This window comes from Euwallacea fornicatus, chromosome 17 (genome assembly GCF_040115645.1).
Source record: "Euwallacea fornicatus isolate EFF26 chromosome 17, ASM4011564v1, whole genome shotgun sequence".
Lineage (NCBI taxonomy): Eukaryota > Metazoa > Arthropoda > Insecta > Coleoptera > Curculionidae > Euwallacea > Euwallacea fornicatus.
Window position 1 is genome coordinate 3044021 of NC_089557.1, and position 19580 is coordinate 3063600.

At 33.5% G+C, this 19580-nt stretch overlaps 2 protein-coding genes across 4 annotated transcripts in view; both read left to right on the forward strand.

The window, feature by feature from the left end:
* The first annotated feature begins 947 nt into the window (after window positions 1–947).
* Window positions 948–10654, forward strand: NaPi-T (Na[+]-dependent inorganic phosphate cotransporter). Of its 2 annotated transcripts, none has more exons than XM_066292460.1 (11): window positions 948–1845; window positions 4314–4519; window positions 4576–4783; window positions 4834–5033; window positions 5868–5952; window positions 6195–6415; window positions 7685–7831; window positions 7885–8017; window positions 8937–9092; window positions 9934–10019; window positions 10071–10654. In XM_066292460.1, exons 1-11 carry the CDS (start codon window positions 1815–1817, stop codon window positions 10263–10265), a joined length of 1668 nt encoding a protein of 555 aa, XP_066148557.1. In that variant the 5' UTR covers window positions 948–1814; the 3' UTR covers window positions 10266–10654. The 2 variants fall into 2 exon arrangements, with proteins under 2 accessions (XP_066148557.1, XP_066148556.1); XM_066292459.1 differs by lacking the exon at window positions 948–1845 and adding an exon at window positions 2003–2160.
* A 6280-nt stretch (window positions 10655–16934) lies between these two features.
* LOC136344733 (vasoactive intestinal polypeptide receptor 2-like) overlaps window positions 16935–19580 on the forward strand; it is a 43537-nt gene continuing 40891 nt past the window's right edge. For both annotated transcript variants that reach the window (XM_066292453.1, XM_066292457.1), the window contains exon 1: window positions 16935–17066. The gene's annotated coding sequence lies outside the window, so the exon portion shown is untranslated. The remainder of the gene's footprint in view (window positions 17067–19580) is intronic.

A 19580-nucleotide genomic window follows, 5' to 3' on the forward strand; every position in this document is an offset into this window, starting at 1 on the left:
AATTGTTCAAAAACTACTAAAAGGTTTTAAGAAAAACAGAAATTTATTCGAGGCGAAATAATTCATCTCCCCGCTTCAGAAGCTGTCGCAAAAACTAAAGTCCTGAAATGTGTAGTTACAAATGGTTACGGTTTTAAACGGTTTCCCCGGCATTACCGAAAATTAGATCAATTTTATACAGAATATTGCTAATTACGTGTTTTTGCCTGCGGTCACAATTTATTTTAATTAACGTCTTTCTATTTCAGGGATACGATAATGACACCTAAATGCCTTGGCAAACAAGTTGCGCGTCTGCAATAAATAATATGAGTTCGTATAATAATAAGTTTGATAGCCTCAATTTTATGGAGAATTAAGTGTTATATTATTGTTAGTGCGGCAATAGTGACTGGGAGAAAGTGTAATTTTTTTTTCATCGCTTTTTTGCCATTAAATCCCTTCTAGAAGTCATCAGCCAAGCGATGAATAGGTTCAACAAGTGGGGTTATAATAGTTTTAGATACACTAGGCGCACCCAATATCTTTCCAGCTGTCCATTCAGTTTAAGATTTCAACATGTTTATTACTTTAGCTGACATGCCCTGTAAATTTCCAGCTGTTCGTCGAATTTTAAATCTCCCAAAATGGACTAAAAGAACATATAAAAAAGCGATTTCCCGCACATGTTAAACTGAACATGATATTCTCGACGGTTTTCAATTCAAATCCATGGCCCCGAATAACAAAGGGTGATAATTTAAAAAAAAAACTTTGCAGTAAGCGGAGACCGTAGATACAGGGTGTTAATAAAGCCATGCGTTATTTACCATCAAACATCGGCTTAACAAACGGGTAACAGACGAATTTATCGAAGACGCGCCTCTGATCTTTCAACCCCTAATTGAGCCTTTTTTTAATTATCTCCCTTTATAATTTCGTTTGATGGAAATCGCGGTTCTGCGTCTGCTTATGAACGCATAAGGTCACGAACCAATATGCGATATTTTCAGCCTTCCTTTGTGTCCTTATTTGTCCAGAGACTTCAATAACAGAAAGGCGAAGATAACTTCTATTTTCCCCTGCACAATTATAATACAATACAACAATAGAAATCCCTAGAGCAAACACAAACAGAGTTATCATTTACAGGCAATTAGAGAAATATGTTGTGAAGTTTAATTGGTTTATTACGACAAAAGTCATTAAGCTCGAGCGGGAGAAAAAGGGCTTTGTTGATCAGAAATACCGGATTTTATAAATTAAATTTTGGTCACGTGACTCCGGTCAGGCGAGGAGAACGTATTTATAATGGTTATCTTTCGAAAAGCCACGCGATATTTATTGACTCTCAGAAATAGACCATTAGTAAACTAAAAACCGCATTAAGAGACCCGGCTTCTGGCCACGGGCGACATCCAAGAACTCTTGCAGGTGCGGTGCTGCGAAGAGGGCCACAACACCTACCCTCAACGACCCCTTTCTCAAATCGAAACACTACCCCAAAACGAAATCTCCAAGCTGCTGACGTAATAAAAAAGCAGTGATTTTTCCCTGGTACTCTTAATTCTCGATCTCAGCATTTCCGAGCGACATATCTTTTTAAAACACATTCAAAACAATAAATGTTGAGCGATAAGAATCCACATTAAAGAGCAATAAGAGGGGCAATAAATTTTATATTAGCGAGAGAAGTTGCGTTAAACTGTAGCTCTCTAATAATAGAGTTTAAGTACCTAATACTCCAGGACAGTTTTCTTGAAAACAACGCGGCAGTAAAATCTCAGGATGACTGTGAGATAATTATTATTGTGAAAGTTCAGTATTGGACACTCATGGGAACTGAAGGGGGAGTACCTGCTAAGGGTAAGACTTCTTAACACTGTTCAAACGTAAAGGTGAAATATTTTGACATGGAATGTTTATCAGTGAAAATTAGCATGCACACACTTATACAGATTTTATCTGATTATTAGTATTATGCAACAAGTAACACCACTTAATGAAAATAGTAAGATATCGCGAATTTCGGCAGCATATGAGGTAGGTACGTGTTGCTCGTTCCAGATTAAGTAATTTTCCTCATAACATGTGCTTTATGTAGCATTTCATTAGTGTGTTATTTATTATAAAACTACTCACATAGTATGACATCTGCAAGCGCGGGAGATGAGCCAAAAGGTATTTATAGGTTTGTGTAATAATTGAAAATTTATTATAAGTTATTTTCATTCTAATTCGGCCGGTTTTTAGAGTAAACAAAAAACTGTTTGGCCACGTGTATATCGGGGTAAATAATCGTATAGAAAATAAAGAACCATGCAGCCAACTCCAATTTAAATATTTCTATGGCAAACGTGCGACATTTTTGTTTTTTTTTATCAATAGCTGCAATTATTTTCGAAATATTAAAATGGAAAATCAAGCTCTCTATTTATACCGCGCGGCTCTGAATTGTCCCCATTTCTAAAACTTTTTAATTAATTTTAATTTTTTAAATGTTGCTTCCGCCGCCGGTAGCGCTAAATGGCCGAATTTTTTAAATTGGAACATTGGTCAAGTGACACCTCAAATTAAGTCCTTTCATATGTCTATTCAATGGTATATTAAGACCCAAAATCTATCGATCACTAACCTGAACAAACAGTCTGTGGCTTAAAATAAAGAACAAAAAAATAGATAAAAATAATCAGAAACAACCAATTCCCCACCAACATACAAGTTTTTCATTGTTTATTGCTATTTAACTGAGTCTATATTGCAATTTTTACTAAATTTATATCTATTTTCTCAAAGGCTAATCGATATTTTGAGGTGTCACTCGGCCCATATTACAATTTAAGGAACCAGCCATTGTGTGCTGCCGATGGTGCAAGCAAAGTTTAAAAAATAAGCGAACAATATATATAATGAATAAACTAAAAAAATATATAGTTTTTTGTCCCATTTAACGTCGCTTTTGAATGAAAAATAAATTAAAATTCGTCAAAAAATGTCCTGGCAGACGTAGCATAAAATTTAGAGCCGCAGGGTGTTTTAGTTGGAAAATGTTTAAGGAATCAACTCACTTCGGGAAAATCTCGACGATTCATTCTAGTCGTAAATTTTATGGACTTCTGACAAATTTTAAAATAAATGGTTCTTGGTGAAAACTCCTAAATGGGATGACTTTCCGATATTGCTTTGATGAAATATAGATCTTTAAAAGAGTTACAATTTCATAACAGCAGTAAATATTTCTCCTTTGACCTTTGTCCGCCTGAATGTACGAAATTAAAAAAATATCGCATCTTTACATATAGGAAATTTGTATATGTCGAATATTATTCATATTCCAAATAGTTGAGGCACCGTTGATAAGCCAATACACACAACAAAGAAGACTACATTCTGGTAGAACAAGAGTTGTTTTGGTTTCTATCTTATTTTGCCAACATTGACCCTGCAAGCTTTGTTTCAATATCGTTATATAGTACTCCATTTAATCTGACAAAAATTGTATCTATAAATAATGCTAACCCACCGATAACACTATTAGCCGCCAATGCATGATAATAAAGAACATAAAGTATTAATTATTAATTTAATCGGTAGAAAGCAAATCTATCCAGAAAGATTGCCTAAAAATTAGGGTCCAGCTAACGCGACGTAAACTGAACGTAGGATCGCCATTATAGATGTGGATTATCATATTATTTTGCACGTAATTTTACTTGGAAATAAAATTTCATGGAAAAAAGCCATTGTGTGTCCGTTCAATGTTTTAATGGAAATTAACTGTCTGACAAAAATTTCCCATACATTTCTAACGTATGGACATTAAAAAAGGAATGGTGAAAAAACATTCCTCTAATATTTCAACTCCCACTTCAAAATTTTTTAATGACTGCCCTCTATGGCGACCCTAAATTCTAGAACTTCATATTAATCTCCATTAAAAGGCAAAATATTAGAGAGATATCTTTCCCTAAATTCATTATTCCATGCATGCTTCTAAATATTGTAACTTAATGCTAACTCCAACCAAACCTTCGGGCCAATATTTACGAAACTCCCTGAACTTCGCATACATTTTATTGGCAAATTTATCGCCAAAACATTAACTTTCTTTTACTGAGTGTTATTAGTGCTTGTTCTCAATAAAAAAAAAAAAAAAACAAAGATATGAATGGTATCAAAATGGTGTAGGATTCGCAAACTTTATCACACGAATGGGGTAAATGACTGATAAGGCAGAAACTGAAAAATAAATGCAAATTTATTACTAAATTTTATATCGGTGAAGAGATCCTACTGAAGGTTCAAAGCAACTTTCATTTCCCTCTTGTTTTCAGAGGGTAGAGAATGTTGCACTGCAAGGAGCGTGCTCTGGTACCTGGTCTTCGTAGGCTTCGCTGTCAACTACATGATCCGGATCAATCTTAACATAGCTATTGTAGCTATGATCCAGGCGAAACCTAAGAACAATTTCTCATTGACCAGCGAGTGCCTCCAAAGAGAAGCTTCCTCATCCGTTATGAGCAGAAACATCAGCAACTCTGTAAAAAGAGTCTTCTCGTAAATTCGGCTAGTTTAACTTATTGTTGACTTTAATAGAATTTCAACACCGCAACTTCTTTACTATCCCTCAATGACAGCTCTCCACCAACTCTAGTGACAACAACTGAAAGACTGATTAGGAATTCCTCTATTGTTGAGCGTCACTCATTGCCTCCAATAGAGCGTACTGCTAACACTTTAAGGCCTTTGATCCCTCCTCCAAGTCACGACACAGAAAAATTTGCCTGGAACGAAAAAGTTCAAGGTACCATAATTGGAATTTCAGGAATAATTTTATTTTTAATTTTCCTGCAGGTAATGTCTTGGGTAGCTTCTTTTGGCTGCACTGGACCACTCAGGTACCAGGAGGACTGTTGGCCAGCAGATATGGTACCAAGCTGATTTTTGGCTTGTCCAATTTTTCTGGAGTGGTACTCTGCTTCTTCATTCCGTATTTCGCCAAATTGGGTTCCACTTATTTGATGACATTGAGGTTAATACAAGGTGTATTGTGTGTAAGTATCCTAATTTTTTACAGTTAAACTAACGAAGAGCTACTTGAGTACTACTTAAATTAAAAACAAATAATGCCACGCCAGTAAGTTTGTACGGTGAAATCAGCATTACATGCAGAGTTCGCATAAACTTAAAAGGAATAAAGTTATTATAAACACGAGTACGCTACTGTGTTTTGTCAACTTTGTAGCTGAATGTTTTAAAAATATATAAAAGTCATGTTTTCTGTCTAAAATCATTTAAAATACACAAAGCACGCCCCTGTGTTGCAGTTTCCTGCGAACACAGAGGCGTGCAGGGCACATAATTAGTGTTTTGCACTAACTACTTGATGCGTTAATCTGGATTCGGACCTGACATATTTATTATGAAATATACCTATTTAATTGGCAATAAAAGGGGCTTAGAATGTATTAAAACACATATTTAAAGTTTTAGCAAAAACTTGAGTACGCCACTGAATAGTAGTAGGTGCTTTCTAATTTAAGTTCTTTTCATTCTACCGCTTTCTAACCGCGGACTTTTAATTAGTATTCTACGAAAATCAGGAGCGTATAAGAAATTATTTAGAATACCTGTGTTATCATCCGTGTAACCAGAACCGTGATAAAGGTTTTATCTGAAGTTTGTAAATATTTAAGAACTTTGGAAGCTGCACTGAATCATGATAAATTATAGCTTTAGGTGCCCGTTCCTTGCTTTGTTTTCATAGAAGACAGAGGCGTACGTAGTTTTAATTTATTTTACCGTACCTATCAATTATTTTCATTTCTTGATTGTAACTGAAAGCACACTCAGATGCAATAAATTAACAATAAAACCCTTTCAATTAGGGTTTCGCCTGGCCTTCCATGCACGACTTGACTGCTCGTTGGATCCCTCCAAACGAGCGAAGCAAATTCGTGACAGCTTATTTAGGTGAGTCCTTTACCTCAATCAGATCTCACATTCCAGTGAATAAACGACCTTTAAAAGGGGTAAAACTGTTACTTCCTGATTTTGCAACCCTCACAGAGCTTCTCCAAATCCTCGTGTTCACCCTAAACAAAGCTCCCTGGTAATGGGAACTCGTTTATCTTTCCCGGTTAAAGCGGCTACATGACAACAGTATATTCACGTCACGAATTTTCCATGAAATTAGAAGAAATTTCACTTTTTAGGCAGCTCTGTGGGCACTGCAATTACTTACCCCATTTGCGGGTTCATCATACACAACTGGGGATGGGAGTACGTGTTCTATGCCAGCACTGCTTTTGGTACGGTCTGGTTTATTGCCTGGTGGAGTCTGGTACATGACAGTCCCAGCAAGCATCCCAGGATATCCGAACATGAAAAGGAGTATATTTTAAAGAGTTTGGGGCAAAGCGTGGCTAAGAAAAAGGTAAAATTGGTCATTGTAGAGGGGAATGATTTTGTTCTTTTAAAATTTCAAGCACTTCCCATAAATATTACAAATTGTTCCAGGTGAGATTACGAGCACCAACATCAATCGACTCCTGAAGTAACTTACACTTTTGTAAAAATTCTTTTTGAGACTTACTACTGTGAGGGGGGGGGGGTTCTCATTAAAGAAATTAGTAGGAAAACGAAAAAATATTACCTGAATTTTTTTAATAAGAAATTAGAAGCTTTTAATAAGATTTCATATGGTAAATCTAGGATGGAATTGTATAGAAAAGACATTCTATGAAAGCTTAATTTGCAATAGATGTAATCTAAAAATGGTTCTTTCACAAGGATACAATTTCCTGTCGTAGTGTAAGGAAGGATCGATTTGGCGGTCGAAAGATAGAAAATCTTAATTATAACTACTTAAGGAGTTTAACTGGAAATTTAATTAGGAAAATGCTTCACTCCCTTAAGTTAAATTCTATCAAGATCCGGTCTAGTCCCAATATAACCTTACAATGTTTCTTTTAAATGCTATAACTTTCACGTGGTTCTATAATAAAAAATCCACATACATTACATAATTACACTGATCTACGGCAATTAGGTATGTTTACCGGCACCCTAATTTAAAGAATTCTTAACTTTTAACAGTTTATGTCAAATATGTCCTAAAAATGTCCCTTTTAGGGTTAAAACTTCCATGAATTTCTGTAAATGGGAATATTCTTAGCAGTCCGAAGATATATGATCGCATCTGCAGTTAAAGATGTTTGTCTGACTTTCTCAATTGCAGCAACCTTATTTAGAGAATTTTTCACTTCTATTCAAAACATTATACCGGCACTCAGTTTATGTGAAATACGTTGCTTTTAAGGGATGAAAGTTTCCGTGAAATTCTACAATAATTAATCTACCTCCCACTTCACAATTGCATGTTCCCAACTGTAACCAGAAATATTTAGCATAATCCTGAATGCTCATGATTTATTTTCTATTGAAGACCTTGTGTTGAGATTTAATTTATGATAAATCCTCTGAGATAGAGTTCGTAGCTTTTGTTATCTATTTCTAGAAAAATTCAACTTCAACTAATTTAAAGTCTACTTTAATCTCAAGTCACTCTCGCGGACCTTACACCGCCCCAAAACAAGGCAGCATCATGTAACATCAATTAAAGCATAATTGCCCTCGCCGTCAAAGACATAGTCCAATCCTAAGGGATCTGATTGAATTTAGGGCCTAATGCGAAATTTTCCAGGCACCTGTTCCCTGGGCAGCCATCCTCAGTAACCGCACCGTGTGGATGAATATTCTAGCCCAGTGGGGTGGTTTATGGGGCCTTTTTACACTCATGACACAGGCCCCTACTTATTTCAAGTTCATACATGGTTGGAATATTAGGGCTGTATGTTAATATCACCCTCAGCTTACTGTACAAATGATGCAATTATATTTTAGACCGGGATTTTATCGGGGATGCCTCATATTTTCAGGATGCTGTTCGCTTATATCTTCTCGCAGATCGGAGATTATCTGCTGAGGAGTGAGAAGATGTCCAGAAGCAATGTGAGAAAACTTGCCACGTTTTTCTGTAAGTCTTTCATACTCATGTTCTAAATTCTGTGAGCCAGAAACTCACTTTTGATAAATGCTATGGATAAGAAATCTAATCTCTTAACACCGATTTTCCCTTTCGTTTATTATGCGCGTTGCACAAAGTGCCTTTCAATTCCACAGAAATATTTTATCTGAACGTTTTCATGACACGTGAAAGCCCCTCTTTAACGGATTAAACTGTTGATCCGATTATCACTGAGTTTTATTATCGATTGCCCGAATTTTGTTTTGTAGCCTGTAAAATGAGTTTTTGATCGCCTAGTTTTTTGAAGCAGCAAAGTGAAACTGGGTCAAAGAACTTGTCTCAGTCTTAAAGAACTTAGAATGTAAACAATTGCATTAGAGGAACGTTTAATCGAGCTTCAGATCGAGACATACAAACCGATTTAACCTCAAACTGGGTGTGGGAGGACCGCAATAGAGGAAGTTGCGGTTTAAACAGGAAATAGTGCTGCCTTTAATGTCTTGACTGACTATTTGCGTCCTGACTAGAAATTATACTGATGTTTATTTGAAAATTTGGCTCATTTAATTCTCGAATTGTTAATATCTCAAGCAGTAGAAGTTGGAGAAATGCTGATGATATACATTATTAAATGTGATATGATAGTATGAGATGTATATTCGTCGAATTAAACTATTTACGTTCCCAAAACTAGTTATTTCTTAACTATTTTCAGAGATAAAATCCATAAAAACCAAGAAGAGTTCTGGGACCACAAAATTTAAAAATCGAAATTTTACAAAAATAGCATGATGAAAAAATCAATGTAGTTTCTGTTTAAAAAATCCGATCCTCCCACACATTTCTGTAAGATACTATTATAATTGAGTCTCTTTGAAATTCTACTCCTAGCTTCCGCAAAAATTCTTCCTCATTATAATATTTTCAGGCTGCATAGGTCAAGGAATTTTCATGCTTTGTCTGGCTTACTCAGGATGTAACTCAATGGCTGCCATAGTGTTCCTCACCATGGCAGTAGCCAGTAATGGATCAGTTTCCACAGGTCCCTTGGCCAGTGTCGTGGACATCAGTCCAAATTATGCAGGTAAAAATTAGATAAACCCGAAACAGGGTTATTTCAATTCATATTATTATTTCACAATAAGCTAGATCATTCACGTAATTGAGATATTAATTTTCTGAATTGAAATAGTAATGAAATTTGCATCTAGTGGGCCAAATTAAACTACTCCTACACACAGAGCTTCCAATTGAATTTATGGTACTTATTGAATGGGAGTCTATTTTAAACCTGATTTATTACTATTAAAACTAATTTGTATTTTACTAATATTTTTCTACAAAGTTTCAGCGAATTTTAATTAAGGATATTTTCATGATATTTTATAAATCTAGCACTGTATTTAAAGTTCAAGTGTTAACTGCATTAAATAATCAAAGAGATAATTAATGGGATTAGCTTGCAAGTCGAGCACTACGTTAGATGTGATTTTCGTAAGCTGATTATGCTCGAATTTAGTCTATGCCGAAGGTGCTGCCGAGATTTATAGGAAGTTTTATATGACTTTTTTGGATGGAGGAAATCATGTCAGATCATGCATCAAAACAATGGAAGTTAATTAAAATACGAACTAAAACAAATAACCAAAAATTCCTTTACATTGGTCCTTCATCAGCCAGTCTTTCTAGATCAGTTTCCTCCAGTAGTAAGGATAAGACCTTTTTGAAAACACATTCTCAAAAAAGCGCTTTCATTATGATATATTTAACAATTACATACTTTTTTTTCGTGTATATATAAAGTAATAAATACAAATAATTTTCCTGAAGCCTTAAATACGGCCCAATCTTTCCGCATGAGTTATTTTGTCAAACGAAAAATACCAAACCACATTTCATTATTTCTAAATTATTTTACGTTTCAGCTGTCCTCATGGGCTTCCTAAACACAGCGGCAGCCATCGTGGGGTTTTTCACACCTGCAGTAGTCGGATATTTAACCTTCCAAAATGTAAGCTGAAACGTTTGAAAAATACACAATTTTTGCATATTAAAATTGCAGCAAACCACACCTCAGTGGCAAAAGGTGTTCTGGATTGCCAGTTCTTGGCTCTTCCTCAGTGGCTGCCTCTACATCTTGTTCGCGAAATCAGAGCTACAGCCTTGGAACTCTCCAGATAAAATGAAGGAGCCTGAAGAGCAGCAACTAGTAGCTGTCAAGTCTGATAAAAATATTAAACGCGATGGCGATGATTAGATCTCAATAGTTAAATTTGTATTTATTGTTTATAGTTGACTAACACACTGTTGTTATCTGTAATTAAAGAGTTTGTCTTATCGGAGTTCCCGGGAGAATAACTAGAGGCAGCTATTTCAGTAAGTGCCTCAATGTTTAAAGTTTGTTCATTTTCTAATAATGTTGTAACATGTATATCCTTAATTTCCTACAATTGAAAACATTTTAAGTGCGTCTATAAATAGCATAGCGGATGCCTACATGTGGTTTCCATTTTCTTTCCTTTCTTGTACTCTATTCAAGCTACATTCGCACGTGCATTTATATTTGGACATACATTATATACATATAAGAAGTTCCTGGCCGACAAAACTTAAACCCTAAATAAAAACTTCTAGTTTAACTATGAATTCTACACAATTTCTTTACCTGAACGAATTAAAAGAGATTAAAAACTATTTACATTTCAGTTCATACTATATATTGAAAATGTAACTTCCACCGTCAACATCAGCAATACTAGATAATAAAATTATACACAACTTTCTCGTTATCATATGTTTTCTATTAAGTTTTTAATAGTTTTAACAATGATTTTTAAAGAATCTCAAATTAAACTTCAAACTTCACCTGTTCACGAAGCCCCTTAAAATGTAATGAGCTCGTTATTTTCACGAGGGTAATTGAATAGACTTTGAGGTGGGAATATGAATTTAATTTAGCCATTTGCTCTGAGGCTGGTTTAAATTAATTCGAAAGTTCTGTAACGTTTAATTTGCAGAGCTTTCATAAGAATTTCATGGGGCGCACTTCGTGTACTGAATTTTTTTGATTGCCTTGTTGTTTCAGCTGGATGTGATTGATAGCGGCGAATTAGTTGCAATGTTCCATCTATAGAATTAAAAACATCGGGGAGTAAGATAAAGCATTGAATTCACAAAAATCATATTTATTTTTAGTGCTTTAATTACTATTATAGACCATCACCAAGAAAGCTCGCTAATGAAATTGCTCTAACAACTGCGAATGAATAAATTTTATTTTCCATTTCCATTTTCATTCCCAAAAGTTCCATTAAGACAACTTTAAAAGCTTGGAATCCTGTTTGTAGCATCAGCTTTATTTAGAGCTGTTGGATGGTAAGAAGAAACAATTATAATTATTGTCCACGTACTTAAGACGGAATTAAATGGAACACGCTTTAAATCACATTTCTAAGTGAAATATTTCTTTTTCCCCAAAAAAAGGCAATGTTGGTGATTAAGGATCAAGTTTCAAGGGGACTTAAATCAGAAAGATGTTGGAAATTATAATTTATTGTTTGTTCCCTCGGAGCCTTAAATGTAATGAAATTGAATTTAATTTTGCCTGTTTCGAGCCAATTCATTGCGAAAATCTTGAACTTATGACAATTACGTTGCGAGGTGGTTTAAGTACTAAAAAATACCATAAATAATAAAACAAAAAATGGTATAATTTTATTTCATTTAGATCCTTGCATTTCGCTAATTCGACTTTAAGCAAAACTAATTTAAAATTCTGGGTCAAATTTGCAACACAAATTAAAAACCTCCGGCGGAGCTATACATTATTAATTTTGCAATTCAGGAGGAAATTTATAGCACAGCCTATATTTAAAGGGAGTTAGTTTCTCAATACTTCAAAGAAGGTTACATTTAAGTCTTATATACGAGTTTTCTTAATTAAGCGTTTAGATATTAAATTTAATTATCAAAGATAAAATCTCCTTTTTAATAGTAAGCAAATGTTCTTTTTCTTTATATATATTTCTATATTATTTGATTCAATAGAGGTTTAGAACACGCCAGTAGTATATTTTCCCAAACTCCCCATTCCACTGGTGGAAAGATGCTCAAATTTTATTAAACCCGGGCGGATTTGACTAGACTGAATACAAAACTTTTATTTTCTGCCGCATTAACCTTCAACTTTTTATGACATTCTTAAAAATCACAATTCCAGATTTCAATCTAATCCATTACATTGTAGCATATAATGTAAAAAACATGTATATGTATTACCCTAGCCCGGGTGAATTTTATTAAGGTTTCAAAGGAGTCGAGTTCTGAATTCCACAACAAACATTCTAACTTATTCGTATATAATATGATAATTAAAAACTTATTCAATTTACATCTAAATATTGATTCTTATTTTGAATCTAAATGGTTGAGCTTTCTGCTTACATCTTCCCTTTGGCGTAAACCCCTTGGAAAATAGTGCTTGTTCTAAAAGAAAAAATAACACCCGTTCTAGAACATAAATTCCAAGAAGTGTCAACGGCTTAAGTTCTGCAAACTGTTCTGTAACATTCTTCATACAATCCTCTTGTGACAAATACAGAGCATATTAATATACATATTTCCATGTAGAATTATACAGTAACTCCTTTAAAGCTTGCATGATATGTAATCTTTCAATTCTCTAAATTTATGTGTTTTCATAAAATCCTTATGGAATAACAAAAATACATTTACCTACTGGTAACATGATCAATATATGCCTTTGATAATAAAGAATAAAGAAATAGTATGTAAGTGGCCAATGTAACCCAGAGCAAACTGTTTTTTATCAATTATGATTCTGGCAGATACTCAATATCTCTTCTTCTGAACAATGCAGTTGTCGTCTTAACAAATTTTGGCAAAAGCAACCGCAGTAGTTCATTATTTTATTTTCTTATACAAATACAAGGAATTTCGTAGCATCACGACAAAAGTGTTCACCTAAATTTCCCAAGCTCCTCGTAACCTTACGAACAAGTTCCTCACATTTTGCTCAATCCCGAGAAAAGTACAGGTTTAAGTATTCAAAATGGAAAACTCTTTCATTTCCTGCTACATTAACTGCAAGACGTTTCTGGCATTGGACTAAATTCATTAGAATTTAAGGCACAAAATTGGGCTAAGAGTTATCAAACTTCGATTCGGTCTAAGTTATCTTTTTATGAATTGTCGTATTCATCGTCATCAAAACAGTTCGTAAATGTGCAAAAAATAGTTTAAAAGAATTTCACCGCTAGGGTTTTACTTGCTTCCTCTTTACCCTAAATCTGTATTTTTCCTCTACGGAAAATCCCGGAAGACTTTTAATTATACCACCCTCGCAAATCTCTATCCGAAAAACATTGTTTTCTGAATAATTTTCTTAATTAACAAACTTGTTCCGTAATTCGATGTTCGTTGACAGGTGATGAAATTACGACCCTCAGGAATACCATTTGCCTTGCGAATTTCTAAATTCAATAAACCGCCCTATGCTCTTTCCAAAACGAAGGGTAAATATCTCTGAAAACTGAGCGTTGATTGAGAATTGAGTTTGTTTTTGTTATTATTAAACATAATATGATTATGATTCATCCGCTGTTCTCATTTTAGACGTAAACGTTTTTGTTATCTTGCATTTTTACACTGAATCACTAATCCTAAAAAAGGCACTCTCTTTAACAAGGATTTTTCTACTAAAGAAGTTTCCAGGTTATGTGATCGATACCTTTAAATCAGCACCAAGTAGAAAAAGTTATTCATAATCTGGATGGGTAAAAGAATATACACCAGAAAAGTGGTTTTCTAAGACAACCAAGATTAACGTCCTTAAGTTTATCTCATTTACTTCGGTCTTAAATGTATAACAAGAAAAATTGCCTCGGTAAACATAGCTTTCATCCTTTAGCTTGTGGGAGTTAAGGATAAAGAGGGTTAAATCATTGCATAAAAGTTAATAATTAATTTAAACGATAAATACTTCGTCAGTAAAATATTGCACCATTTAACTTCTTATTTCACTCTGTTTAGAAAGACTAAAGGGGCTCTTACTTTTGTTCGATTTGATCCTTAATTCAACTTCAAAGTAAATGCTTGAGTATGTTTCTGTTCACAACCGTACATTCCCGTGTTCTTTTAAATAAATTCATACAAAAGGTATGTTTACTTATCCTATTTTTCAAAAATGAATTCTATGAGATAAACAGTACCACAGATATAGCGTAATTTATTTCAACAATCCAAAGCCACAATATATTTGTCTGGTTCTGACAATATTCGATATTAATCTTCCGTTTTGTAGCATTATAAACTGAAGGGGAAATAGCTAGAACATGGCTAACGGCTTAAAACCGTAAATCAACACTTAACAGAATATTAAACTAAAGTGTTTTCCATTTCGGCCTGCTAAGTTGTTTTTAGCATTTTGTTGCAATGTTAAAAGTATAAAATTATCATCAACAGCATGAGTGAATCTAACTTTAGAAGAAATATTAAATCACAAATTATTCTGAGCTTTCGCAAAGCTTTACCTAGTAAGAGATAATTGCTCATACATTTTAGATGATTCTGGAAGGAAGCTCAATCGATTGAGGTGCTAAAAACTGAATTGGTTGCAATTGGATATCGTGCTACAATTTATTATTTATCTGTTGGAAGTTATTATGTTGGAGCCACAACAAATATGTGCTCAAAATGTAAATTAGGTCCGGGACCACAAAATCGGTACGACGGCGCGATCGTAAAACAAAATATCACAAAATAAATTTGTATATATTTTTGAAACTGCTTAAATTTTATTCGGTTTGGATAAAAAAAAAAACAAAAATGATTCTCTCCGTCGTTAAGTGTTTGTTATAAAAACCCCGACCTCTAAGCCGCAACTACTACACTTACAATTTTAAGGTTTAAGAGCAGACCAAACGACTAAAAAAGGAACAAACAGTCGTTTGAAATTTAAATTTGCTTTATTTTTCCAGCCCTAAGTATTTGCCTTTGTCGGCACTTTCAAATACGATTGTTTTGAAATCGAAGTAGTTTGAGTCAAATGCGAGAATTGTTAAGTATCCGTTACACGTAAAGAATTTATTTATTTGTTGTGAGTTTCGTTTGTTGTTAAATTACTCAATGATAAATAACGATTTTTCTCATATATAACTTTCCTAAGGGAAAAAATTGTATCGGCGATTTCAGTATATTTCGTTTAAAATATATTTCGTTGTCGATTTTATGGCATATGGTAGAGTGTCCACTAATTCGAAATAACTGCGAATATTGGACTGAAATAATGAGATGGAAATTACAATAATTATTTATCTTGCCATATTTATCGGAAATAATTTCACATCATTTTGAGTCAATACTCCATACTAATATTCTATACTATATTCGAGTGGGTTACTCGAATCTGTTCCATTGCAATGAAAACCCATTTATTTATGACGGATGCGATATTTATATTTAATTTTGTATTTAATTTCTCAATCAGTACAGTACCGCCTTTTTTTAAACTTTGAAAAATTAATTCGACAAAAATAAATAGAAAAATATTTAAAAAAATTTGATATTAAAAATTCATTCGTACAGACTCTCCACAAAATTAATATTTTAAGATTTCTATGCAGGTAGATAATATTTTTTTACTTCCTTTTCGTGACATCTTTTTAACTACAGCTATCTTTTGTCATCAAATAATCTCCATCTACGCCACTGTTTTTTTTAACCAATCGGGTTGAAAGTTTCATAATTTATATACAATAATTTGGCGGATGTTCATTTCACAACCCATAGACTATTAGTAATTAGCAAATTCATTAGTGTAATTGATCTAAATATTAAAACAGAACGTTGCAAAACTGTCCTTATTTATGTATTTTAGGAGTGTTTCACGTAGTCACGTTTAACAGGGCCTGCTCCACCACTGCTTTAAACAATTAAGTCACAATTTGTACAATAATACACAATATTGCGATACCAAACAACCAGATACTTCAATAATTTCATATTTCATTATTAATAGTGGCACCAATAAAACTCAAAAAACGAAATATTTTTAAGGAAATATTTGCACAATTTATAATAATAACTAAATTCATTGTTATTACTTGTTAAATGACAAATATTAATGATATTACAGATTTAATTGCTGTGAAAATATAATCACAATGTCGTACATATATTCTAATATATGCACACATTGTAGTAATCTCACATTATTGTATGAAGTATGTGAAAAGATTGGAAAAATATTGAAATTAAAATTTAGTTGACAATGGCTTCTGGGAAAAAAATGTTTTTTGTAGTTTGAAAATCACAATTTACGTATTCTATTAAACGTGTAACTGGAGATTAGCACAGTTTAAAAATGCAGTTATAAATTAGTACTAAAACTATTCAAAAACATAAAAACAAAATTGCTTCCACATGACTCCCAAAGAACTTGCCAAATTGTTTTATTGACTGTTTATTGTCGAGATCCCATCGTTATTTTCTTCAGGAGGACCTTGTTGTATTATCAATTCCTTTACGCCAGATTTTCGCAGACTTTGCTGAAATTTGGTAAGGCCAAAAACATCTAAAATATGACCCCTTAACTCAGCCATGACATATATCAGACTCAACTATTGATACTCCACATATTTTAAACAACTAAATATACTTTTTTACTGGGCATTAATTTTGAAAGTCCAAAAACTCCTTTTCCACATAAAACTTAAATTGGGATGAACTTACTCCTCAGATGATTATTCTATTATAGGTCTCGATTTTAGCTTTTTGGGATAATTAGCACTCAGAGTAAATAACAATAAAGGGAAAACGCAATGTTTACATATGGAGAGCCTGCGTAATCGCATCCTACAAGGAAACTTTGTTATCCGGCCATCCCCCGTTCGCTTATCACAGTGCGACAAGCTCTATTCTCCGGTGAACTTCAAAGTTGTCCCAAGACCGCTAAAAGTTCGCGAAAGTTGACACAGTTTCCGGGTTTGCCGGAAAAATCTTACGAAAGTTTCGAAGTTGGTTTTGGGAAGACTAAAGGGTAAGTTTTTCTACTTAAATTGATCAATTAATGATTTATACGGGTTTTAAGGAAGTTCGTCATTTTTTTTTAAGAATTAATGGTACTGACTTTTTAAATTAGAATTCCGTATTTGATCAATTTATAGGAAGTTTGCATTAAAAATAATTTTACCAAATGTTGTCTGCTGTTCTAATTTATTATATAAACAGCCACAAAAGGCATTCTTCGAGGGAAATAGAAAATGAAATACTCCGAAATTGGCAAGTGGAAAATTTAAATTAAAAAAATTATTCTGGAAGCCTTTTACTTAATCCTTCCATTATTTGATGGAAACCTCTTTAAAGGCAGTTTTTTCTAAATAAAAAAGTAATAATAATTATTGAAAGAGATTTTATTTTTTCTAATGAACCACCATGTTGAAAGAAGAATCTCTTGAAAGAGCATCGAGCAGCTTGAAAAAAAATGTCAATATTTCGTAATAACATTTCAATAAAAACGGTATAATTTCTCTAAAAAAAATTATTTAATGAAATACAGAATTTGATAGACTCGTTCCATAAACCGCAAATTTACTACAAAACTTTTTGTAAATGAGTTTTTTGTTCATGACACTGCACACGGGTTATTAAAACCAATACAGCAGGGTTCCAATAATGTAACTTCTTTTTTTATGTAACTATTTTTTCTACATTTAGCCTAATTTGAATACAACTTTAAAAATAATAGTAAACATTTTTCAAAAATCTCCTACTTTTTGTGAATCTCAACAATACACCAGAAACTCTTGATTTAATGACTCTAGAAGCCCATTAAGACCCAAGACACCACATTTTAGATAAATACTAATTTTATGTTTAATGTATTCTTTTAAGTTTACTTATATGCAGCTGTTTTCTGCTTTTTGAGACAGGATTTCAAAAACATAGTATAAAGGCCGATACCCTAGCTTCTACAAAATCAATGTCTAATCAAAATTCAAATCCATCTGACAAATCTAATAACGTCAATATCAAATATCCAATTTTCTCTATTCAAGAGGTGCCTGCTTGAGTAAATTGGTTTTGGCATCTATATACATATATATCTCTTGTCTGTTTCTTGGGTATGAATTTAAATTTTAAAGTGTCCTTAACCCCAGTAATTCGTCTTAAGTGGTTTGTGCAATATTTTGTAGTTTAAGTTTAAAATTGTCCTCTTTCACTTAAAAAATAAGAATATGATTTATTCTCAAATCGTCTACTCTTGTCAATCACCTGGAGCGAATCCTCTAATTCCATTCATATCTTACCAGCTGCTAAAAGGACACAAATGGTTACTTGTTCATAAAGAGAACTTTTAAGGAAAAAACTTCCCACTACATCTAAACTAACGACTGCAATGACTTAGATCAATTAATAGATTGATAACATGTTTTTGGATTTTGAACTATTTGAATTCATGGTTATTACCGCAAAAATTGCAGTTTATTTTTCGCTCTTTGCTAAGCTATAAATTTTGTGGTCCTGGAACAGTAATATGTTCTATCCGTATGGGAAGTATTGAAATGAAAGTAATGTCTAACTATAAAGCATTTATGTCCACATACAAAAATTTCCAGGAAGTTTAAACTTTTCCTACTATTCAATGTCCAGAATCGCCTGAAGTCGAAACCTATATCAAATCTTGTTGTAGCCCAGAAAGCCGCTGCAGATACTTTTCAAAGTTAAAGTTCTAGTTCATTGAGATCGACACTTTAACTATATATATTTGGGGGTAAAAGTTACTCGTCTGGTTTTCAAATTAGTAACGTAAGCTTCCCGAAAGCAAAGTTGATGAAACAACAAAGCAACTTATTTGCTGGCACAAACAGTCTTTGAAATGGAAAAGTTTAACACGGCTAAGACGTCCCCAATAAAGGTAATTAACCCCTCTAGGGCTTTTAGGTAAATTAGTTGCTGGAAATTCTAATAAAATTACCGTTGCGTAGGTGTCCATTAAATCAACCAAATTGACTGGTAATAGTAATTCTTGTAAATCATCATCTATCTACCGCTCCATTTCTATAGAATTATATTCCAAATAATGCTGCCCTACTAACCTAGAGCACACAAACTTAAATTTGACAATAGAAGCTTAATGGGGAAGCCCTTAAGTAACTCTTGAGGGCTTTAGTTGTACAATGCAACGATTCAGTTTCAAGAAAAGGTGCAGCGTACTGAAAAAAATTATGTTAGAAATTTAGAGAATGAGAGGGAAAGTTTCGATTAATTATTTTTGACTTTATCAATAACGTCCGGGCTTTCGCCCTCAAATCTCAGCGCATAATCGCAAAGTTTCCGTACCGAAAGTTTTGAGTTGACTTTGGCATTCTTTGGGAGCTAAGTTTGAGGAGTTTCATGGCTGCCCGCTTGCATTGGTTGAATAGTTCCAAGCAACAGCCTGTTTTCAAAGGTTTATTATTGAGAAACTTTGGAAACAAAATAAAAGTTCTCGTTCGCCTGTGGGGTAGAGTTATCTTTAATGTTTTGAGGAGATAAGGCCCGTTACATCGAA

Excerpts from the sequence above, each read along its gene's own strand:
- NaPi-T (XM_066292459.1), top strand. The coding sequence starts at position 2,127 with ATGACATCTGCAAGCGCGGGAGATGAGCCAAAAG. Across the intron at positions 5,034-5,867 it reads TAATACAAGGTGTATTGTGT|GGTTTCGCCTGGCCTTCCAT; the intron begins GTAAGTATCCTA and ends CCTTTCAATTAG. Across the intron at positions 7,832-7,884 it reads ATGGTTGGAATATTAGGGCT|ACCGGGATTTTATCGGGGAT; the intron begins GTATGTTAATAT and ends ATTATATTTTAG.